The following is a 25,033-nucleotide window of genomic DNA, read 5'->3' as shown; positions in this document are numbered from 1 at the left end:
CCATCGCTATCCATATATTCAGGCTCGAGAAAATTAAATAGGGGTAGTTGTCATACCCCAAAATTCACCATACCCTCAAACAACTTTCATCAGATCTATGATCCTATTACACATACATACATTCATTGCTCCATCATCATAATTACATTAACATTCATAACCAAAGACATATTGCATGGGCTCAAGACATGGATTTTACACTAAAAAAAAAGGGAAATCGATTTCCCCCAATTGGGTAAGTCGATTTCCACTGTGCAAACAGCAACAATAAGTCTTTTTTTGCACAATTCCCTATAAATAGATGCACTATTCCCCCTCATTTTTCATGCTTTCTAGCCCCCAAAAATTCTGAAAAAATATCGTCAAACCCCCCTCTTCTCCAAACCTAAATCAAAACCAAAAATCTTTCTCTCCCAAAAGTCACCCCCACCAACTTTTTTTCCATTTCACATTTTTTTCTAAAAATTTGTCACTCTCTAACACTCATAACTCATCCCCTTTACTAAGCTTTCACCATAAATATTTTCATCCCAAACCCCTTGCTTCACATTCAAGCTCAACACCATTTCAACCTAGTTTTTTTCACATTTTTTGGATAATGATTTTAGCTTAAACTTTTTAACTTTTTTATTCTGTTTTTTGATTAAAAATGGTTGTTTGTTCTTAGTTGGTCTTTTGAGATGGTTTAGATTCAAGCTTGCAAAAATGATTAGCTTTGGTTTACTCACTTTTTTTTAGATTTTTTGCTCTTACTATCTTTTTGTTCGTCTTTTTGTGGTTGCTTTGTGAGTATTATCATTTTCTTTTATTGTGGACTTGTTGTTGTATTTGTTTGGTTGATGAGGTCTATTAGATCATGACCATGGTTGTTTATAGTTGATTAATCTTCAATGTTTCAAACCTATTAATGGTTGATCAATAGATTATTCATGATACTTTGAGGCATTGATATATTGCCTCTATTTTAACCATATTTGAGTCATTTGATGCATAGATGAAACCATGTCTTTACATTAACTTGCTAATCCATTTGCTTATTGTTACTAACTACTAATTACTAACTCCTAACATTTATATTATTGCACTTTAATTCCTTGCAATTTATTTTATTGTTCATTTTATTTCATTTAGTTTATATTTATGTTCACTAATTACTAACTTCTAACATTTATATTATTGCACCTTTTTTTTGCAATTTATTTTATTGTTCACTTTATTTCAAGTATTTTATGTTTATGTTTATTGTTATCTAACTATATCATTTACATTATGCTAATTTATTTACTACCTTATCATCTTGCTAAATAAAAAAGGAGTAAAAATAAAAAGAACAAAACAAATCATAATTTGTTAAAATATTAATAGATGGACTTAAGGTTGCATAACTTTCTTTGTTACAAATCTATTGTTAGTTGATTTTTTAATCATCTTCAATATTTTGCATCAATGATAAGCTATCTCTTAATGTGTCATATTTTGAGTCTTTTTTATCTATGAAAAATAGTCCTCAAAATATTCATTTTTGTACGTGTTACTAACCACTAATTATAATTCATTAACTTTGTTTATCATTAACCTTTGTTATTGTGATTTTGATATTTGACTTATTATTTGTTTTATATCATTTATATCCACTAACAATTATTATTGTGATATTGTTATTCTTTATCTTATAATTTACTTTTATGTCATTACCTTGTAATTTATATTCAAGTACTCATCATCATCATCATCATTGTACAAATTCATCATGCATGTTTATTTACTTGTTATTTATTTTATTGTCATCAAACATTAAAAACAACAAAAACATGATAAAATAATAAGACAAAAAATATTCACTTCACTCTTAATCAACTTGGACTTAGAGGATTTCATCTTAGGACCTTTGCTTGGAGGCCTTTTCGTTACTCTTTGTGACACTTTGTAAATGTTGGATTTTATTCGTAACTTACATGCATGTTGTAATAATGGCATCACGACATCATCTTAGAGGGACATGTTTGTAAGACCATTATCCTTTATTTAGCTTAGGTCACTTTTGCACACAAAAGGATTTCTCTTGGGATACCTTACAATAAGACCCTTTAATTTCTTGTTGGTTACGTTGCATTCATGTTGCATAAGCCAAATTTCATAATCAAATAAAACAAACCATTGATTCAACGTCAAGTGGCATTTTCATAGTCAAATTTAAAACATGTAATAATTACGATTGTTATTGTGCGCCACGAGCCTTAAGTGGTGGAGAATGAGTAAGAATGAAGCATTCCTACCCTTACTCTGATTATTTTGGACGCAAGACGCTTGGCTTGTTGTCTAGAATAATCACCTCCGCCCATAGACTTTAGTACAATATAATCACAAACACTCATTTCATAAAACCCTTATTCAAGGTAAAAAACAATACAACTCATCAAACTCGTTTTTGTGCCTTAGGGCATCATCCCGAAAACCCTTTTCTCAAAGGTAAAATCAACCAACACACAAACGTTTTCTACTCTGAACTACGGAGCTCTGATTCCTCATCCCCGAATGAGTGATACGTAGGCACAAGGGCCCCAATCTCCTTTCCGAGGGTTTTATTGACTATTTCCCTTCTCCTTTCCGATAAAGGTAAACTAAATACAATTCGGTGGCAAATCTTCTGATTTTGCCTCTCTTTGGCATCTCTTTAGTCCTGGTTTCGTTATCGTGAAATCCCGGTAGCGACATCAGTACTGCAAGAGAAACAACTTTTTGCCAAGTTAAGTAAGTGTGAATTTTGGATGAACGAAGTGAAGTTTCTTGGTCATGTGATATCGCAAGGAGGAGTATCAATGGATCCGTCTAAAGTTGAAGCAATTATTAATTGGGAAAGATCGAAGAATGCTTCCGAAGTCAGAAGTTTCTTAGGTTTGGCAGGTTACTATCGAAGGTTTATAAAGGGATTTTCATAAATAGCATTACCCATGAGTAGACTTACCCGAAAGGCAATTTCTTTCAAATGGGATTCGAAGTGTGAGAAGATTTTTATGAGTTTGAAGGAGAAGCTAACGACTGCTCCTATTTTAGTCATCCTTGATCCTAGTAAGTCTTATGAAGTATTTCATGATGCCTTTAAGAAAGGATTAGGAGAGATGTTAATGTAGAGTGGTCAAGTTGTAGCCTATGCATCTCGTTAGTTGAAACCTCACGAAGAGAACTACCTGACCCATGATCTTGAACTAGCAGTTGTTGTTTTTACATTGAAAGTTTGGAGACATTACTTGTATGGAGTACATTTTGAGATGTTTAGTGACCACAAGAGTTTGAAATACTTATTTCACTAGAAAGAGTTAAATATGAGACAGAGGAGATGGATGGAGTATTTGAAGGATTTTGATTTTGAGCTTAAGTGTCACCTGGGAAGGCAAATAAGGTTGTGAATACCTTAAGTCGGAAAGAGATACATAAAGCTGAGTTGATGATGTTAGAATACGCATTGTTGGAAAAGTTATGAGATCTTAATCTTCAGTTTAGTTGGACACATGATGGTGTGATGATGGAAAATTTGAATGTTACTTATAACCTAAGGGAAGAGACCTGACAAGGACAAATGATAGATGATAAGTTGCAAGAGATGTCAATTCAACCAGGTTTCACTCAGTCACCGGATAGAGTCATTCTGTTTAATCAAAGGATTTTTGTTCCGAATGATGCCGAGCTAAAAAGAAAAGTTTTAGAGGAAGCTCACAAATGGGCGTTTACTATACATCCAAGTTCATAGAAGATGTATCAAGACTTGAAGAAGGACTATTGGTGGTCTGGAATGAAAAGGGATATCGCAGAGTATGTATCAGAATGCATTGTATGCCAGTAGGTAAAGATCGAACATCAGAAGTCAGGTGGTTTATTGCGGCCTTTAGAGATCTCGGTTTGGAAATGGGATAGTATTTCAATGGACTTTGCAGTGGGGTTACCTCGGACCCAAGGTGGTTATGATTCAATTTGGGTGATTGTGGATCGGTTGACTAAGTCCGCGCACTTCTTAGTCGTGAAGACTACTTACAAGGCAATTCATCTTGCATGGTTGTTCATTTCATAAATTGTTAGGTTGCATGGTGTTCTAACTAGCATTGTGTCCGATAGAGACCCAAAGTTTACTTCAAGGTTTTGGAAAGCATTCCAGCAAGCTATGGGATCGAGATTGTGTTTGAGTACTTCTAATCATCCTTAGACGGATGGTCAGACTGAACAAACAATACAGACACTGGAAGATATGTTAAGAGCTTGTCTACTTAAAAGTGGAGGGAATTGGAAGGAGCTTTTACCATTTATTGAATTCTCATATAACAATAGTTATCATGCAAGTATTGGGATGGCTCCTTATGAAGCCTTGTATGGACGGAAATGTAGAACACCTCTATGTTGGGCAGAAGTTGGTGAAGAAAGGATCTTAGGATCGGAGATTATTCAAGAGACGACGGAAAATATAAGGATGGCCCGTGATAAGATGAAGAAAGCACAAGATCTCCAAAAGAGCTATGCGGATCATAGGAGAAGACCACTGGAATTTGATGAAGGCGACCATGTATTTTGAAGGTGACTCCGAGGTTGAGACTAAAAGGACCGTTTAAGTCACGGAAGCTAAGTCCGAGATATATAGGGCCATACCAGATTATAGAGAGGATTGGAGAAGTAGCCTACTGATTCTCTTTACCACCTTCTCTATCAGAAATGCATGATATTTTTCACGTATCTCAACTTCAAAATTTCATTCCAGATTATCTTCAGCCTATTCTTCCAGATTCAACAGAAGTAGAAGCAAATCTGACTTTCGAACCTCTACCAAGTCGCATTGCAGGACGAGAAGTTAAGGTATTAAAGAATAAGGAGATTCCTCTTATTAAGGTTCAATGGGACGAATCACATCCGGGCGATGCTACTTGGGAACTGGAGTCAGAAATGCGAGAAGCTTACCCTCATTTCTTCCAGGTAATATTTAAATTCAAGGACGAATTTTTATTTAAGGGGGGAAGGATGTAATACCCTGTATTTCCTTAAATACCTAAATTCCTTAAATACCTAATATTTAAATTCAAGGACGAATACCATGAAGTGAACGCTAAACAGACCAAAGAAACCTCCATAATAGACCATGAACAAATGGGCCTTAAATGGATCTTGACCAGACAAGTGAAGCATACACAATGGATGATGCATCAAACACCTGGGGTGAATCATCAACGTGGGTTAGAGTCACGCGTTCGGGTAGCTAGAGGATGTGGTATCGGAGGTCGGTTAGGTCATCTCGGTCAACGACATTAGTCTTTATGGTATTCGTGTGTCTAACCAACGAACCAACTCGCTCTGTAGTTGCTAGAAACGACAGATGTTCTAGAAGAGCATCTCCATCGGAGACTTATCTCTCGAATAAATCATTTTTCCATAGCGGCGACGAAGAAGAACCATGTTTGTAATATAATGAAAAGAGATGTGAAAAATGAATCATACAACACCTCTATTTATACAAAAAAAAAGATACGTAATACATAGAGGCGCCAGACCAATTGACGTCTCCTCTCCGTGTTTACACATGAGCGCAAATTAGATTGACAACACCATGTGTATAAGTCAATCCAACTGATGTCACTTTTTTAACTTAGAGAGCAAGTGTCAATTCATCTGGCGTCACCTCTTCAAAGTGAGGTAGTTTGAGAATTAATCTGAAAAATGAGTTATTTTAAAAAAAATTAAAAAAATAGATTAATTGAGTAAAAATTTCTCTTAATGTTAAGTGATCTTTTGTTTTTTATTCTATTTACTTTTCCTACGAATAAATAGATTAAAAACTCAACGAATGTTAAGCATATGTGCTAGCTGTCAATCAATGTAATTAGATCTCAACAACAGTTTTCAAACCACCTCACAACCATTGCTACGCGTCTCCCTTTTGGGTTCCTTGCATTTTGGTTACTAATAATTGGTAATTAAAAATGAATCGGAATTATGGAATAGCTCCAAAATAAACTAAACCTTACAAATGAAATTGATCCATGTTGCAAGTTCTTGTCTTTTTTTTCTATGCTTATGACTTCATCATTCATATAGTATTTGTATACAAAAGAATCCATCATGAAAGGCAGGTGCTTTATGGTAACACCTATTATAGTAGGCATACAAGTGGATGCGTTGCATTGGTTCTCTTCTTCTCTTACCACACTACTCCCATGTTATGGCCCCATCTCCAGCTGGTATGTTATGATTTTCTATTCTTTTTTCACTACTAAACGATACTTATTAGATTGCGGCGATTATTGATGAAAGTGTACAAAACATGTATCTTGCTTGTCAGCAAGATTTGTCTAATACATCTCTTTATTTAATTATGTTATTACTTAACAAAATAAATAGGTCTAGTTCACATAATAATTTAGTTAAACTAAGGATCAATTTATCATTAAAAGATTTAATATTTGTATTAATTTTATAATATATTTTATTTACTTGTTTTTCATTAATATTTATTATATTCTTTTAAATTTTAAAAATCTATAAACTCTTTACAGATTTTATATTTATATATTATGAATTATTTATATATTTATTTATATTTAGGCATTAACGTAAATAAGCTTTTTATATTTATAAATTAATATTTTTTTAAAATAAAAAACTATAAATTCTTTGAAACTCAAATTAAAATTTTATTTATGATAAACAATCTTTAAAACAAAAGTTTGGAAAGTCAATATATTCTTATAAATTATTTTTAAAAAAATTAAGACTTTTTTATTACTAAAATATTCATTTAAAATTTCAATTCAATACTTTTTCTACATTCTATTTACTATCACGATATAATTTGTTGATTTCATAAATAATTAATAAAAGACATAAGAAATGGATTCAATTGAGATTTTAAGGATTTCAAAAGAGTTTTCTATGATAAGAAAATTTTGTGATAGTTGTTCAAAACTTCTATAAAACTCAAGTAAAGATTTTGGTATTCAAGTAAGATAATCACAATATTTTTCAAAGCAACAAAATTTGTTGATATTCAATTGAAAATTTTCAACTTATAAAGTGTCTATTTATAAAGTGTCTATTGATACTAAATTTTTTTTATATATTTTAATATATCTTTTCCAGTGAAATGAATTTTAAAGGATTTTTTAATTAAAAATACATATTAATTAGGATGATAGAAGAACATATTTGCTCTATTTAAGTCCGTTAAAGATAATGTTGGATGGGGGAGACATATTAGATAGGATGGATTGGAAACTTTGGTTTGTTCAGAAAAAAATAGAGAAAAAAATAGGGTAAGGACAAACAAGGTAGATAATGCGAATCGAAAATCTTGATTTACTTAATAAAAAGAAATAGGGTGAGTGCGAGAAGATTTTTCGGGACTACTCACTATTATTATTTACATCTTTCAAAGTCTCTTAAAAATACAATAGGAGGGGCGAACAAGATAGATAGTGTAGATAGAAAATCTTGATTTGATATGTCAAAAATTATAATTTAACGGGTATGTCTAATATAATCGACCTATTTTGTCATCCCTAAAACTAGCAACTTCACTCAAATTCATAAAAAAGATTTCAAATTCTTCTAAGATTTTTTCTATTATGCTTGATACTATATTTTGTTTTCTTTTATTTATTTTATTTTTTCTAACTTTATGTTTCATGCTATATTATTTTTTCTTTCTATTCAATTTTTTTTATCTTACTTTATTATTTTTCTTTTATTTCTATTCATATTGTTTTTTTTAACTTTATATTTTTTATACCAATTGATTATTATTTTTCCTCAACACTTTCGATTTGATCCTATATTTTCAACCTAACTTATTTTTTGAGATATTCAAAGTATGTTAAAGTTGTTTTTAATATTTTTGTAAGTTTTTTTATTGATATTGTGCTATGTTATTTTTATATCATTAATATTCTATTTAATTACTAATTCAAATAATTATGTTCTTCTTTCATATTTTTTCATTTAAAATTGATAATATTTTTTTTTAATGATGTGTCACTTGTGATATATACAAATTAACATATAGAAACCTATGTGAAATTTTGAAGATAACAATTATAAGTTACATGTCATAAAAGAATTGTCACATGATTAATTTTCAGTGCAGGAATATGAGAAACAAATCAAAAAATATTTATTGTCCTTCAAAAATAAAAAAATATAAGTTACATGTCATTAGAAAATATATACACTATCAATTTTCACATAAAAAATGTGAGAAGGGGACTCATATTATTTAAATTTGGAACATGGATATTAGTTTATGTTAAGGTAAAGAGGATTAAAATTGTAATTAAACATTCCTATTTTAAAAATAGATTTCATTTTTTATTAAATATTTTATATTAATCTTTTAATAAATATATTTTCACTGAATAATTAGAAAATAATAATTTTTTATTTGAAAAGTAAGTATTCAATGTCTACCGGTCATTCTTATTCAATATCAGAAATTAATGTCACTATGAAAATGCAAAATATTTTTTATGAAATTAATGTCACTATGAAAATGCAAAATATTTTTTATTTTTAAATTTTAAATTCATAACTTTTAAGATAACACCTCTATTTTATCTAAACAAAAGCAACACTTATATGTCATGTGCAATATTCCGTCTTTGTGGATGATTCTATTTTGATAAATTTCAAGTTGAATCTATTAATAAATCATCATGGTTATTAATCACAAAAACTTTATTCATAAATACTATATTTTTCAAACAGAAAAGCATGAATAATAAACTATTAATTACTACCAATGTATTTTTAAATATATAAGCAAAATATACTTATAATAATATGAACTTAGAAGTTTTTTTCAAAAACTCTAAAATTCAAATTTCCCGCCAAAACAACACAAAAAGAGGAAATCATCTACACATTTAAAATGTATGAAGAAAATGCAAGAAGCAAAAAAAAACTCCAAAAAGTAAGTAAATAAACTCACAAAAAAAAATTTACTACTAATAATAAAGATAGAAAGATGAAGCAACTAGAATACATAGAGCGTTGAATTCAAGAAAGCTAAGAAAGTGATAACTTAAGTATAAACAAAGAAATTGGTAATATTTATCAGAAATCTCCAAACACAAAGCAATAATCATCGATCAATACTTGACACCCGCAAACCTAGGTAGCTAGCTACATTTTTCCATGTCACGCAATGATTATGCTCACCGCCTAGAAAATAGGGCGTCCCTAATCTATGAACTGTTGGAATATGATCAAGGTACATTATGTCACATTAAACAACAAAATTATGAGAGGAGAATAACCCAAATTAACCTTCACCTCCTATTGAAACTCTACTCACCACGATTTTTCATTGAAGAAAGCTTAACCCAAATGATTAAACAACTTAAAAACACAAGCACAAAGATCTAACCAGGTATCAAATGTCGAAAGATGACAAACAAATTGTATTAGGTTGAGTTTGCTCCCTATATCAAAACGAGATAAGGGACGATCAAAATCTGATAGAAAATTGAAGTCTTCAAGCCACGAGGGTGTAGACCAGGACAATACGAGATTGCAAACCACATGTGACCACAATGAATTAGGTTTGGGGAAAAATTGTTATTACTCGATCCATAACCATTATCACAATCCAAAAATGTACGAGGCTTAAAGATATGAAGCCTAATCAAGCGTGAGGCAATCATGGTGGTATGCCATAAAGAGGCTAGGGGATAAACAATTGTTTTCATAAGTCACAACTATAAACCAAACAAATGTTTTAGTACTTTGGGAACAAGCATAAACCTAAGTTAGAAAAATATTTGATTTGGAAAAATGATTAAGGAATAGTCGTTAAATAACATAAAGAATTATACATTAAATATGTCTATATCGACATCAGTTAGAGCTCCATAAGTCCCGGATAAACTCATTATATAAAGTACCACAAATATAAAATCAAACTACACACATTTTCTTTATATTTCTCTCATCCATTAATCACTAACTTAAACATCAAAATATCGGTTACGGGCAAATACAATCACAATCTATTAAGAGTGACGAATTATGAATTTTAATCCTGAAGTTTCATGGAAATGACTAACCTCACAATCTAATAAATGTTTCTTAACTAAAATAAAAGTATCATTCAACAATTTATCTCTCCTACCATTATACATTTAATTTTCCACAAATAAAATAATTTATTATATTTTAGAAAAACACTTAATTTTTAATATCTATTAAAATAAAAATAAATTTTAAAAATAAATATCATACATAATATAAATTATATTTGTATATATGTCTAACTTTAACAACTTCATAAAAATACAATAATTTTAATCAATAGAAGAGTTATAAAGAATGTAGTAACTAGTTATTATTGCTTGTAAAAAAAAAAAGGCCAATATTAATTAAAAATATTTAAATAAAACCAATTAGGCCTAAGTTTCTTATAGAAATAATACACAAGATAGGAGTTTAACAACTTTTCATTAAAATAAAATAAACTCCCAAATTCATTTCCCAACTTTTGGCTAACCTATTTATACACCATTACAGATACACAAACACAACAACTAACAAATCACAAAATTCCTATTCATCAATCAAATCATTTCTATTCACCGATTCATTTCTTCTTCATCAATCGAATCATTTCTCACCATGGACGAAACCTCCACCACCAAAACCAGATTCACAGAAGAATCACTCTTACAAAACACCTACAACATCAAAAACCGAGGCAAATACAGTCGCAGCCTCTCCCACGTAAACGACGAGCTTTACAGTTTCCGATGTTACCTCCGATGGATGTGCGTCGATCAATCCAACGCCTTTACCGCAACTCTCTCTTGGTCCGTTTTCATCGTTTTCGCGCTGGCTGTTCCTGCCGCGTCACACTTCTTCATCGCGTGTCCAGATTGCGACGCTCGACACTCTCGGCCGTACGACGCCGTCGTTCAGCTGTCGCTGAGTTCTGTTGCTTCTTTGTCGTTTTTGTGTCTTTCGTCGTTTGTTAGAAAGTATGGGCTTCGGAGGTTCTTGTTTTTGGATAAGCTTTGTGATGAGAGCGAGACCGTTCGAATGAACTACATGGCACAGCTCAATGTTAGTTTCCTCCATCTCTATTATCTAGAATTTTGAAAATTTCTCTGTTCTTATGTTTTTTTCAATATACATATCACTTTATAAAAGTGAATAAACGGGGGATGTCGCAGGTTTAAAGGGAAGAGAGTCTCTGCATAACTATCAACTGAGCTGATTTAATCAAAATTGTTTTAATATTTTTCTTATATAACTTTATATTTTTTTTATATAGAGATCTTTGAAGCTCATTTCCGTTTTTGCGGGTCCATGCTTCATAGCAATGACTGCATATAAGATATGGTGGTACGCATCAGGAGGATCACAAATTCCATTCTTAGGGAATGTGTACGTCAGTGATATAGTAGCCTGCATATTAGAACTCTGTTCATGGCTGTACCGAACCACTGTGATATTTCTAGTTTGTGTTCTCTTCCGTTTGATCTGTCATCTTCAGATCCTTCGGCTACAAGACTTCGCCACGTACTTTCATGTCGATTCAGATGTGCAATCGGTGATGTCGGAACACCTGAGGATTAGAAGGCATTTGAGAATCATAAGTCATAGATACCGCCGGTTTATTCTAATAGCGCTTATATTGATTACCGGAAGCCAGTTTGTGTGTTTGCTTGAGACTACTAAGGCTAAATATGGTCTTAGCATCTACAAAACCGGTGAACTTGCGGTAAGAAATACTTTATTAGTGTTTTTATATGTTAGTTGAGTTAAATAAATGCAAACAGCAGATTTTGGGTTCAATCTCTGTCATCACTATTTATTTTTATTTATGTATTAAATGTAAATAAGCTGTTATAAGGGTTTTATACTCTTGTTGTTGCAGTTGTGTTCGGTGACGCTTCTTTCTGCGTTGTCCATCATGTTCCGAAGTGCGACAAAGATAACACACAAAGCACAAGCAATCACAGGGTTAGCTGCCAAGTGGCATGTTTGTGCGACATTGGATTCTTTTGATGGAGCGGACGAAGGTGGAAGACTATCGGCTCAAATTTCTCACGAAAAAATCTATCCTAGGGTTGGAACAGATGGAGAATCAGAGGGTGATGATGCTGGTGATGAAGAAGATGAAATTGATAACACAGAGTGGATTGCATCATATTCTTACAGTACTATCTCTTATCAGAAAAGACAAGCTCTTGGTAAAATTCTCATACTCAATTGTAATTTTCTTGTCTTTATAGAAAATAAATATACATGTTTGAAGAACTATTTTTGATTTTTTGATTTTTGATTTTTTTTGCAGTAAATTACTTTGAGAATAATAAGGCAGGAATTACTGTATATGGATTCATGTTGGATAGGAGTACGCTACACACCATATTTGGTATTCAATTATCCCTAGTTCTTTGGCTGCTTGGGAAAACCATAGGCATTTCTTGAAGAATCTTGTTTGGTTTCATTATAGTTTATGTATCATGTAAAAAAAAGATGGTGTATGTGAGCCTCTTATCTCAGACTTATTGAACTCAATTACACTTTGCTTACAGTTCAAAATGGATGAGAAGATAGAAATAGATCATTTTCTCTTTTGTTTCCTGTTGGTATATATATCGTAATCAATAATAATGAAATGTTATTGTAGCATTAAGACAATTTAGTTGGCCAATGTGCAACGATATTTGGGGAAAACATGTTTGTCTAAAAAGTAACTCCATTTGTTGTTCATTCTCATAGAAAATCATACCACTTCGTGTCGATGCCTTGCGCGTCAAGTTTTCCATCATGTGGGAATCAATTGGAAAATGAGAACTCACTTCACTAGGGAAATGATTATATGGATTTAATATCTCCTCCCTATAAATTGATTATGAAAACCTCCTAGAATTTGGCAATAATTGCAAGATTATTGGTCACCACACTAATAACTTCAAAAACTGCACAGGGACTAGAAAAGAATGGATGACTACATGTTCTTCCTTAACTAGGTCACAATATTGATTACTACTATTTACTTTTAGATTTCTTAAAGTATGGACTACACATCCAAATTTTATAAATGTTATCACAGATAGTTGGAACCAAAGAATTCTAGGGTTTCCTATGTTTATTCTAACTCATAAATAGAAGATGAATAAGGAAGATCTAAAATTGTGGAATAAAAATGTTTTTTGGTAATGTGCACCTACAAAGCTCTTACAAAATTAAATCAACATAGTTGTTTTCAAGGAGGTAATGTCTGAGTTTGTAATCTTAAAAGCTTTTTGTGCCAATCTTCATCCTCCTAAGGCTCATGTTTTCAAGGAGGTAATGTGGCTACCATCAATCCTTACATGGATCAAGTGCAATGTTGATGACACAAGGTCTTTCTCATGTGCAAGTTTTTTAGACATTCAAATGCTATCTTCATTGGGTTCTTTTTCTTAGTAAACATTGGTTATTCCTTTTCCTTCCATTATGAGCTTTTAGATACCATGAATGCAATTGAAATTGCATACAAGAAGTTGGAACAACCTATCGTTTGAAACACATTCTAAGATGGTCGCTTTAGTATTTTAAACTATATCTTTTGTGTCTTGGTAGTCAACAAATATGTGGCTCAATTATTTGTATTTAATCAAAAATATGTATTTTGTTTTTCTAATATATTTAGGGAATGAAACCATTGTGTTGATAAGTTGAAATTTACAAGGTCAGACATTCAATCCATTTTCAGTGGAATTATATTTCTTCTAGTATTAGGCCCGACTACATTTGCAATAGGTTAGGTCTCTCGTGTTTCTGGTTTGGCTAATGTTATGTAGGATTTTGGCTTATCCCCCCCTCATTTTGGTATTTCATCTTTTATTATAATTCAAAAGGGATTAGTCCCTATTTAAAAAAAAAACACCAACAATACATCAATATAAATAAAAATACCAATTAAATACAAATAAAATCATAAAAGAGATAAATTACCTACTTCTTAGTCGGACTCAATCATACACATGTAATCTCATCAAAATTTATGGGGCTAATCAATCTTGAACATATAATACAAACAAATTTGATAGAGGTAACGTCCAATCCAACTAATCTCTTGGTATGATACTGTTTACCTTGACAATTGGTAAACAATTGCTGATCTTCCAAATTTTTAAATTTGATTGCTCGCAGGATCGATCAGATTGATCATAGGACATGTGCTAAGTGTTTTGTAAACGTGGTAGTAATAAATGATCAAAACTAAACGTTAGATCAGAGTTTTAAAGAAAACTAAGGACAAAAGAGTGACTTAAACGAAAAGAAAGGTATTAAATCAGCGTTTAGAACTAGTAAAGAAACAAATGAAGTAAACGACAGGAATTATAAAGGATTAAAAATAGTAAAGTAAAGTTTGCAAGTACTGGAATCTTAAGACTGTAAGATAAAAGTTGAAGGTAAGGAAAGGAACGAAAGGATCTTAAATTTGCAAATGACAAAGCAAAAATAAAGTGTTTGAAAGGAAGAAGTAAGGAAGAATGTTTCTGGAAAGAAAGTAAAGACAGATTTATATTGCTTTAAAATAACTAAACAATGGTGTAGACAACGTACATTCTGCATTTTACAGTTCTTCTTCACACGAATACTTAGTAAATTTGCAGATTTTGTACACAATTTGACACACACTTTTCTAACACTAAGACCCTATATTTATACTAGATCAAAATAACCGCTTTGATGGTCCTTCAATCACGTCGATACACGTGGCACCTTGCATGCACGCATTCGCTCATCCTGCTCTAGGTGTGCTCTTGCGGTTTCTGACGAAGGTGAACTTCCCTCCTTTATTTAAATTTCGAATCTTTGATCAAAAACCGTTTTTTAACCGCTTCTTAAAGAACCGCTCTGAAATTTCAGCTATGAGCTTGATCTTTATCCAACCAGCTAAGTCGATTCACCTCCAACTGGTCGAATTACTTCTTGGTCGAAACCAGTTGTGCATATTTTCCAATTTTGGTAATTTGGGGTGGGCGTCGAAAATATGAGCTAACAAATTGCCCCCCAAAAATGTCGTTTTTCGACAGAAAGACATTTTTTGAGACCTTACTTCGACGCCTCAATGACTGATACTGTGCCAGGTGTCTCAATGTTGGAAAAAAACTTTTCAATTTCTCCACTTGTTTGGTGACGTCAGCGTCATTATTGCTTTTCCTACCCACGTCCTTTCAGCCCACAACAGAATCTTTTTTGCTCATCACGTTTCCTAGCTTCTAGGAAATCATGGGCTACAACATTAATTGCCATTTTCACTACACTGCCCAAGGGATACACATGTCCCATTAACTTGTCCACCAATAATGTTGATTTGAAACGTGTCCCATGCAGGCCTATAAAACCCAATTACTTACCCATTTCAAAACTTTCTCACATTCTCTAAATCTTCAAGCATTCAAACTCTCATCTCTTCAAATATCTTCTAACTGAAACCCTGATTATCTTCAAACCCTAACAATGGACGCTTCAAACAAAGCTCTTAAGGGAATATGAGTCTCTTTCAAAACCACCGCCAACAGGTCTAAAGCTCCAAAGAAGATCTATGAACTTCCGCCATTTTCTACGATATCTGCTTCACTCGCAGTTGGCAATCGTCAGTACATACCAGAACCTCAGACAGAGGAACATTGCAGGATTTACGCTTCTTAGGTACTCATTCCTATTTCTGTCTCTGATAAAACTCATGGATTATCTGGACCTTTAGCTGAGTTAGACGCTGATACCAGCAAACTTAGAGAATTTTTCCTTCTTATCATAAATGCAAACCCATATGGCAGGCTAGAAGCCCTAGGATTTCCTTTACCGAAAACACTCAGGCTGAGGACACTATAGATTTGAGGTTTATGAACAATGGTTTTAGAGCCTTTTGTGTCACCCCAACTTTTAAAGATTCCATTGATTACTCAAATTGGTTAACCAAGATAGAGAAATAAAAAGCCCAGGCTTGGAAAGATATAGGGATATATGACCTCATTATGCTGTCGAAATTGGATTTAGATTACAACAACCCTATGTTAGTTTCTTCGCTGTACTTCTGGGACATCACACACTATACCTTCCACCTTCCTTGTGGAATGGTCACACCCACTCTCTTAGACATGACCGCTATCACAAGGCTGAAACCCACTGGACATACCTATGATCCTGATATTGATTCCATGGATACTATTGCCTTTTCGACTACCAGAGCGGCGTATTCAACACACATAACACACTACCATGATAAAGACACTGAAGTTGTCTCCGACGTGGAGCACATAGATTTTTGGCTTTGTGGCTGTCACACTCCGTATTCTGCTCGAAATCCTTACAATTTGCCAAAAAACATCTCACCCTGGCCAACCAACTTCATGCGGGGCACGATGTCTGCCTAAGTGAGATGATTCTGGCAAGCCTTTATGAATCATTAAGCGACGGAGTGGCTCAACTGAAGAATCAGGGAGACAAAGGGAACCTTCTGTTGTCTGGCCCCTTTTGGTTATTACAACTTTGGCTTAACGCCACCTTCGAGGCCAATCTGCCAAGCAAGGGCCTTGTCGACGAGGATGCTGAGGGAATCCGACATAGAAGGGTCGAGGCCCCACGATTAGCTCAACTAACTCCTAGGGACGAAGGACAAGCTCTTCAACCAACTTTCATGAGTTATATCATGATGTTTGCTAAAAGCGTCATACCTTCACTTCGAGTATGGCCCCATTCACCTTAAGGAAAGTTGGCCCTAAGTGGTTTACTAGGACCTTCCCCTCTCTATCTAAAAAATAGGAGACAGAATCTTTGAATCTTTGGTAATTTAGGAATCCTTCTTGACGCCTAGTGTCGCATTACGCGAAAAATCGGCGGGAAAACGAAACAACAGAGCCGCCACCGTGCGTTATTTATCCCAAAGAGGGAAAGGAAACGCTCGAAGTAAACCTGGAAAAGACATGGTCTCGCGACCAGAGAAAGATGGGATTGGGAGTCGGTTATGCGAAGGGAAGGTATTAGCACCCCTACGCATCCGTCGTACTCGACGGGATCCACGCTCGAAAGGAATAGAAAGAAGGGTTGCTAAAGACTGCTCAAACACTGCACAAGGCTGGAAGGAAACACAGAAAGACAAAAGAAACGGGACTCGGCAGGATATCGCATCCTGGGCCTACGTAGCCTGTCAAACACAGACATCAGAGTCGACGTAGTTCGGGAATAAGGGAAACGTGCTCGCTAGGATGTCGCATCCTATGCATACGTATCTTCTCTAACCAGAGAAAGAATCAGAGCATTCATAGCTCGGCTAACGCACGCCAAACAAAACACAAACAGGAAACTGACTGCCAATCACTGGACTTACATCAGACTCCGAACCAACAAACACACACAGGAAACCAACTGCCAATCGCTGGACTTACGTCAGACTCCAACAAACAAACAAGACACAGGAAGCCAACTGCCAATCGCTGGACTTACGTCAGACTCCAAACACACGCAAATGGGTTGAAAAAGAAAAGGGCGCCCGGAGAGATCAACTCATCTCCTGCCTACGTACCTCATCTGGCATGAGGATCAGGGCGACGTAGTTCCCCTAAACAGGGAAAGAACTTCTATCCTAACCAGAGACAAAGGGAGACACAAACTACTAGGGAGACTACGACTCGAGCCTAGAAGTTGTCATGCATACGATCCCTATGTTGAGGTTTCTATCCTAACTTGCACAGGAAGCAAGCTATCCTAAACAGCACAGTCAAACACATACAAGCACAATAAAGCAAGCACACACACTATATGCAAACAATTTGGGCTCATACAAGGCTAGGCTTTAGTCAAGGGGTCATGTCAACCTCGACAAACAAGCCAACTGGAAAAGGGTGTGGTTAGCTCTTAACCCTAACATTGAGAGTTAGGGTGAAGCAGATGAAATGGGAAGTGAGGGTAAGACCTCACAGCTCTTATCCCTGGCCTGGGAGAGCTTGACTCAAATAGAAAGTGTGGGAGTTCAGAATGTAGGAACTCTTCTCCACAGATGACTGACACAATATGATCTTGGGTTCTTATTCACAATGCATCAACACAATGGTGTGAGCAAGGTGAATGACACAACTGAATAGCAGGGGATGGATTGCACATCCCTTGTATCTGCCAATGCCTCTTCACTTAGGAGGTCTTTGAATGTACAAGGCACAAAATTAAACAAACACAAGCATTGCCTCTTAAGGAGGACTTCAGACAGGTGCCTGCCCACATAACAGGACAGGTCTTCCAGACTACATGAAGTCAAGGGATTATACCTCAATGGTAAGCAAACCACAAGCTAGCAAAGCAAAGTTCAAATGAACTTAAAGCAACTTAGGTACCTGTGAAAAAATCTAAACCAATCAGTTCAACTGTACAGACAAACAATCCACAGTTAATATCACACAGACAGACAAATCCAATCAGGCAACAATGGTGCAAGGCATAAGGCAAACACAAATGAATCGTCCTCAAAGCCTACAAAACACACAAAGGTTAGCCAACATCAACCAATAATCAAGCTCAAATGAAGGAGCATCATCACTCATGGAGATGTGTACTTGAACCTGAAATTCACAATCCAAATGGTAAGTCCAAACCACTAGGTCAAAGCCTAGGGTCAAAAGAGGATCAAAAAGTCAAAACAGAACTTCAAACTTAACATGAATCAACTTCAAACACATATTGACATATCCTAAAAAGGCTCACATCAAAATCATTAACCAAATGCATTTCATGATCAAGTGAAGTCAAAGGCAATTTCAAAGTTCATGTGTGATCATGATGAATGAAAAATTCAAATCAAAACAGAAATGATTCAAAAATTCTGGAAAAAAATCATGAGCAATCAAGACATCCATAACATTCTTCACACAAAAAATCAGGAGCATTGGAGATCAATTGGCATGGCAATCACATTGTACAAATCAGACAACCAAATGTGTGACACAAATTGTCACACCAAGTTAGCACAAGCATAAAACAGAAATGGATCATGGGAAAAATGTCAAACCAAAGCCAAAATGTTCATCAACATGTTAAGAAACTACACACAAAATTTCAGGTTCATTGGATAAGAAACAAGCATTTCACAAAGGGATAAGCAAAGCAAGGTCACAATTGGGCACATGATCATATAACCTAGCACCAAATAAAATCCAGCCAAGCACAATTTTGGAAATCATCATGATAAAACACTAGACAGAATAAGGATCAAGATGCAAAAAATTGGAATGAAATTGGTGCATTTTTCTATTTTATATGATTTTTTGAAGTTTGGGAAAAATTAAAAAATGTAAATGAAGCATGGCATGAAAATAAGAGGGAAAAGGTGAAAAAATGATGAAGCAATTTGAAAAGTTCCTTCGGCCAGGATCGAACCTGGCACGAATTTGAATTTGGCGCCTCAATCAAAACGACATCGTTTCAGCCTAAAACCCTAGCGCGCCCAGATTTCGTAGCAAAACATGAATTTCGTAGCTAATTCGCAGCAAGGCATGAAGATTTCGTAGCTAATTCTGGAAACTCAAGATCTTCATCCTCTTCAGGATGAACTTCAAGAACAAATTTCCAGTTCTTCAAAAATCATTCCAGAAATCATCAAGACTAACACCAATCGACTCATCATCTCATGCTCATGCAAGATCAACAATCAATTTGCATTAAAACATCACACATAATCCAAATCGAAGGAAAGAAAAATTTACATCAAAACTTGAATCATGCATAACTTCATGTATAATGCGCCATTTCACTCAAATTTCATACCAGCATCATCACCAATCAAAGATCTACATGAATATCCTAATGAATTGCAAAATAATTGAACTCGAAAATTGACCTTCTTGATGAACAGAACCTGGAATCGTGTGCTACAAAGCTTGTAATGGTCCAAAGCTCTTCTGTGATGCTTGGTGAGATGATTAATGAAAAGATTGAAGCTCCAGCACGTGTGGTTCCAGCTCAATTTGCAAACTCCATGGATGCTTCAAGCTTCGAGTACGGTTCAATATGGCACGATTTGCTTCGAATTCACGTCCAAATCCACTCAGAAATGCTTCCTGTTCACGAATCAATCAATAGGAAAGGCTCTTGTGTGAAGAATTGCAAAATATTTTGAGAGAAAAATATGGATGATTTTCAAGATTCAGATCTGAAATGTTTGTTAATGATGAAAACAGTTGAGATTAACCTTATATACCACTTGCTAATGATGCTGAAAATCTGTTTTACCCAAAGCTAATCAAGATTAACAAGTTGTGAGGTGTATGTGCAAAATGGTATTTCACCCCCATGCATGGAATGCATGCGTGAACAGTACCCAATTCTGATCCAAAATCACTTAAAACAAGCCCATGCACACTTTTGAGTTGATTTTTTATGCTCATGATTAACCAAAATGGTTTTATGAAATTTCTTTTAAAAATCTTCATGAGGGAGCACATGCTCATGCAAGGGGATTTCATGCCATGTAATGAGATGTTTGGAAACTACAAGTCATGAGGATCAAAATGCAAAAAGAACCACTCATTTTGGAGCTTTGGTTCAAAAGTTATGCCCATTTGAATTTTCAAGTACACTTTGCCATGATTGGATCATATCTCCTCAACCACACATTAGAAATTCATGATCTTGGACTTTTTGGAAATGGGAGAGAAAGATCTTCAACTTTCATGTTGGACAAAATTTCATTTGAAGCTTTCTTGATGATGTAAACTTGAGTTGAAGTTGGTCCAAAACCTTTCCATTTTTGGAAACTTCACATTATGGGTCACTTGCTATTTTGGGAAAGTCTTGACCTGACTTCAAAATCTTCAATGTGAGTGTTTTAAATGGCAAATGAGACTTGTTTGAACATGAATGAAGCATCTCTAACCACTTCCCACCTCCAAATCCACAGTTGACTTTGCAGTTGACTTATGTTGACTTTTATGGGCCTCAGATGACTTGCACATGCACTGATAAGTTCTGAGCCTTCAACACTTGGCCAAGTTGCCTCAAAATGATCCTTGGGTCATGTAAGCTCAATGGAACAACCCTAGGGCTTTGAACTCATGGAAAATGCTCGTGTTGCCTTGCACAGTTGAATCTCCTGATCAGTCTTACCTGATGACATGTAATGGACTATGCAATGCTAATGCAATCTTGATGACCTAAAAATGAAATGTATATACAAATGGGAGGTGCAAATTTGAGGTGCTACAGCTAGGATTCTCACTCTTCGATTTAACCCTTCGAAGGTCCAAGTTATGCTGATAACTTACCAGCCCAACCTTGTTGCTCGACAATTTGGGTTGGTTCAGATCCTCCCGAAGTGCCTGTATGACAAGAAGAGTAACCTCCTCCTTCATAATACAGTTCATACTGAAACCACGAATCTTAGACAAATAGCCAAGTATACTGGCAGAACCCAGTTGACTCCATTCTACTTCGAGCACATCTTCATTTACAGTCGAGAATTTGGGAAGTGGTGGGCTAAATATTACGTTGAGGAATTCTGCGACGTCACTTCCTTTATTCAACTGTTTGACAAATCTTTTCTTCTTGTGCAGGAAAAGACCAGGAAAGGTACTTATACTCTTATAAAAGAAATTCAAGCTTTTCAAAGCTACTTTGAAACTGCCTATCGACCTGATGATCTTAGTCGAACCATCCGCGAAGCAACTGTTATGCTCAAAGAGAAATTTTCAAATAAAATAGAAAGCTTAAAGGTTCCCTCATACGTTCCTCACGAGAAACGCTATGAAATGGCTCTTGAACTATTTCCCCCAAAGTTTTCTCCACTGCCAAATGCTGATTTCGGAGTGGCTCTTTCCTCCTCGTTTCCAGATTGGTTCATTTGTGGAGACTCTATTAAAATACTCCGACAACAATCTTAGAAAAAGGCTCAACGGGTGGTTGCGACTAAGCATACTTTAGGCAGTTGCAAAGGGCATCTTCATATAGGAATCGAAAATGTCTGAATTGAATCGGATATATATGAAAGTGTGACACATGGGGCTTCCTTTGAAGTATATTCCCTTTGACAGGTTATTTGCTTTTAGCTAACACTGGTCGTTTTATATTGTTCTTGTTTAGCTATCAAGATTTCCCCCAAGAAACACACTAGCAAAAGACCCATCGAGTCGAAGGCCGAAGGAAGAAACAAACCTATAAAGGTACCTCTTTTTCCTTATTTTTATGTCTGTGTTATACATTGATGATATAACATTTCATTCTTGGCTCAGGTTGCTCGAAAACCTCTGGTGAGCCCCCTAAGAATCCAAAAACCTACTGTTGCCCCCATCATCGTAGATTCTGACAAAGATGACATGTCGTCTGTTCTCGACCTCACTTCTAGGAAAAGGAAGTCACAGCCGAAAGCCATTGATGCTTCGAATCAACCACCAATCAAACTTCCAAGAAAAAGCCCCGCTGCACTTATTATCCAAGAACCTACTCCTGAGGAAATGGCAAGAGTAGCAACGACCCAAAGTGAGAGCGATAATTCTAGCCTTGGGGTCGAAGGTGATAAGGTACAACACACTTCTTCTTACTTTATTTAACTTGTTTTCCTCTTTTAGCCATTTATACCTTCTGATTGTATTGATTTCAGGGTGGCGTGAGCATTGCCATTCTTCCCAAGAAAACTGCTTCCTCCATGTCGGTCTCTGCGCCTGATGTTTTGAATAGCGTTGGCAAACCTACTCATCGACCATCCTCTGAAAAGGGGTCCATAAGCAAGATTAATCAACCTCCATTTGGTGATCTCGATGCTTCGCCACCAAAAACGGCTACTCAACATTTTCATACCAGTGACTCTGGTCATGAAACCAATTCGAGCGAAGAAGATGGGGCCAAAGGTGATCCAAAACCTATGGCTAAGGATGAGCTAGCTGAAGATGAGGAAACCCCTGAGGCTGATTTACATACAGCTGAAGGAACGAATGATCCCCAGGGAGAAGGATGGGGCGTCGAAGACATGCTTGAGAGGAAACGGATAAAGGAAATCTTGCCACTAACCCTGATAATATTGAAGGCAAAAAAGGAGGAAAGGCTAGTGCAGGCGAAGAGCATGCTCAAACTTAAACCCCTGTTATGGCTGACAATCCGCAGGTTGGAGTTTCATCGAGTAGCATTGGGGCCCTTTCTGTAGAAAAATTAGCTATCTTGAAGCAAAGTCAGCCACTTGAGTATTTAAAGGCTATGCTAAATTGCATGGAGAGTTCTTCTGACCAAAGCCATAATACTTCGGTGTATGAAGATCAACCTTCGAGCACCCTTGCCGGTGAAGTCCTTTCTAAGATCAAAGACAAAGTCTTCAAGGGTGACTTATTTCTGTTGTTGTTGGCTGATCCTTTTGCTCCTCTGACTCTAAAAGCTCTTCTTAGCCAAGTTGACTTACTAAAGGCTTCCCCTAAAGTGGCAAATGTTATTTTAGAGATAGGAACCATGATCGACCAAGCTATTGCAGATCATAAGTTGCTACCTCAACTTACAGGGGAAATAGAGAAAAAGTCAGGTTCTGAGGCTGCAGCCTGGGATGCTGCTACTGAATCTACCAATAAGGCAATGCAGTTGGAACTGGCCAAACAAAAGAATAAGGAAAAGGTTGATGCTCATGATCGCAACATCGCCTCTTGGAGACAACAAATAGAAGAACTTCAAACAAAGATCTCTGATCCCGAAAAAGACAAACATCAACTATTGGAGTTTGACGAAGCTTCGATGGCTCAGGAGCTATCATTTGGTATGGAATTCGTCTAAAAAACCCGCCAACTTGAGTCGGACGTCAAACTCTTGCGATCAAAAAGATCTTTGTGCGAAAAACGGTTGTATCTCCTTAAGGTCAAATATCTTCAGATTAGGGCTAACCTTCCCTTTTAGCGCTATTTTTATTTATTTGCCAATGTAACGTAATCTTTCCTTGTAATGAATATTGGTCTTCTGGCCCTATGACTTTAATATCACCATTTTGGCACTCTTAACATTTTGGTTTTGCTTCATTTATGTGATTATTCGTCTCTTATTTTTACTTCTTGGATAGTCGGTTTATATTTTTTCAAATATTTCCCGTTTACTCTTAGAATCGTCCTATCTTCACTAAGCTCTTCGATCTCACAGGCACCATTAGAAAATATCTGCAACATTTGGAAAGGACCTTCCCATTTTGGAGACAATTTCCCCAAGGCTCTATCTTTTCGATCCATTGGAAGGATCACTTTCCAGACCAAATCTCCAGGCGTAAAACTTTTAACTTTCACTTTCTTATTATAAGAGACTTCAATCCTCTTCTTTTGTTGCCTTAGTATTTCTAAGGCATTTAACCTTTCCTCGTCTAGATCAACCAATTCATCCAACATCATGCTCCAATATGATTCCGTTGGGAGTTCATGTTGCCTTTGAATCCTTAGGGATTATAAGTGAATTTTTCTACTGGCAAAACAACATCATGGCCAAAAGTTAGGCGAAAGGGGGTCAACTTAGTAGCCTCTTTAGGGGACGTACAACATGCCCACAAAATCTGGTCCAGAGTCGTGTGCCAATTCCTAGGCTTCTTCCCTACATGTTTTTAATCAAACCAATGATCACCTTATTGGGAACCTCAACTTGTCTGTTGGCCTGAGCATAATAGGGTGTTGACGTTAATAATTTGAAACCCGTGTCTTTGGCGAATTCTTGCATTTTCCGACCAGATCCTTGATCAGTTGTGATTGTCTCTGGAATTCCAAACCTATAAATAATATGTTTTTGAATAAATTCGATCACATCCTCTTGGTTCACATTTGGTAAGGGTATGGCTTCAATCCATTTTCTAAAATAATCGACTCCTACCAATATATATCTTTGACTTTTAGATGACGGAGGTCAAATCTCTCCAATCAAGTCTAAAGCCCAACCTCTAAATGGCCAAGGTTTGATGATAGAATGTAATTCACTTGCAGGGACATGTTGTATGCCTGCATGCACCTGACACTTTTGGCAACCTTTCGCGAATTCAACATAGTCTTTCAACATGGTAGGCCAATACACCCCTTGA

General features: G+C 35.4%; 2 protein-coding genes across 2 annotated transcripts; one reads left to right on the top strand and one right to left on the bottom strand.

The window, feature by feature from the left end:
• The first annotated feature begins 10,483 nt into the window (after nucleotides 1-10,483).
• Nucleotides 10,484-12,590, top strand: LOC127084855 (uncharacterized). Its single transcript, XM_051025374.1, has 4 exons — nucleotides 10,484-11,082; nucleotides 11,294-11,743; nucleotides 11,900-12,215; nucleotides 12,320-12,590. Exons 1-4 carry the CDS (start codon nucleotides 10,639-10,641, stop codon nucleotides 12,454-12,456), a joined length of 1,347 nt encoding a protein of 448 aa, XP_050881331.1. The 5' UTR covers nucleotides 10,484-10,638; the 3' UTR covers nucleotides 12,457-12,590.
• An 11,418-nt stretch (nucleotides 12,591-24,008) lies between these two features.
• On the bottom strand, nucleotides 24,009-24,359 carry LOC127080790 (uncharacterized). Its single transcript, XM_051021085.1, has one exon. It carries the CDS (start codon nucleotides 24,357-24,359, stop codon nucleotides 24,009-24,011), a length of 351 nt encoding a protein of 116 aa, XP_050877042.1.
• Between the last annotated feature and the right edge of the window lie 674 nt (nucleotides 24,360-25,033).

Source organism: Lathyrus oleraceus, chromosome 5 (genome assembly GCF_024323335.1).
Source record: "Lathyrus oleraceus cultivar Zhongwan6 chromosome 5, CAAS_Psat_ZW6_1.0, whole genome shotgun sequence".
Lineage (NCBI taxonomy): Eukaryota > Viridiplantae > Streptophyta > Magnoliopsida > Fabales > Fabaceae > Lathyrus > Lathyrus oleraceus.
The sequence above is the reverse complement of the archived record's forward strand: the minus strand, read 5'-3'. Positions and strand labels throughout refer to the sequence as shown.

Coding starts and splice junctions, on each gene's coding strand:
- LOC127084855 (XM_051025374.1), top strand. CDS start 10,639: ATGGACGAAACCTCCACCACCAAAACCAGATTCACAGAAGAATCACTC. Junction 11,083..11,293: donor ACTACATGGCACAGCTCAAT/GTTAGTTTCCTC, acceptor TTTTTTATATAG/AGATCTTTGAAGCTCATTTC. Junction 11,744..11,899: donor ACAAAACCGGTGAACTTGCG/GTAAGAAATACT, acceptor TTGTTGTTGCAG/TTGTGTTCGGTGACGCTTCT.
- LOC127080790 (XM_051021085.1), bottom strand. CDS start 24,359: ATGATGTTGGATGAATTGGTTGATCTAGACGAGGAAAGGTTAAATGCC.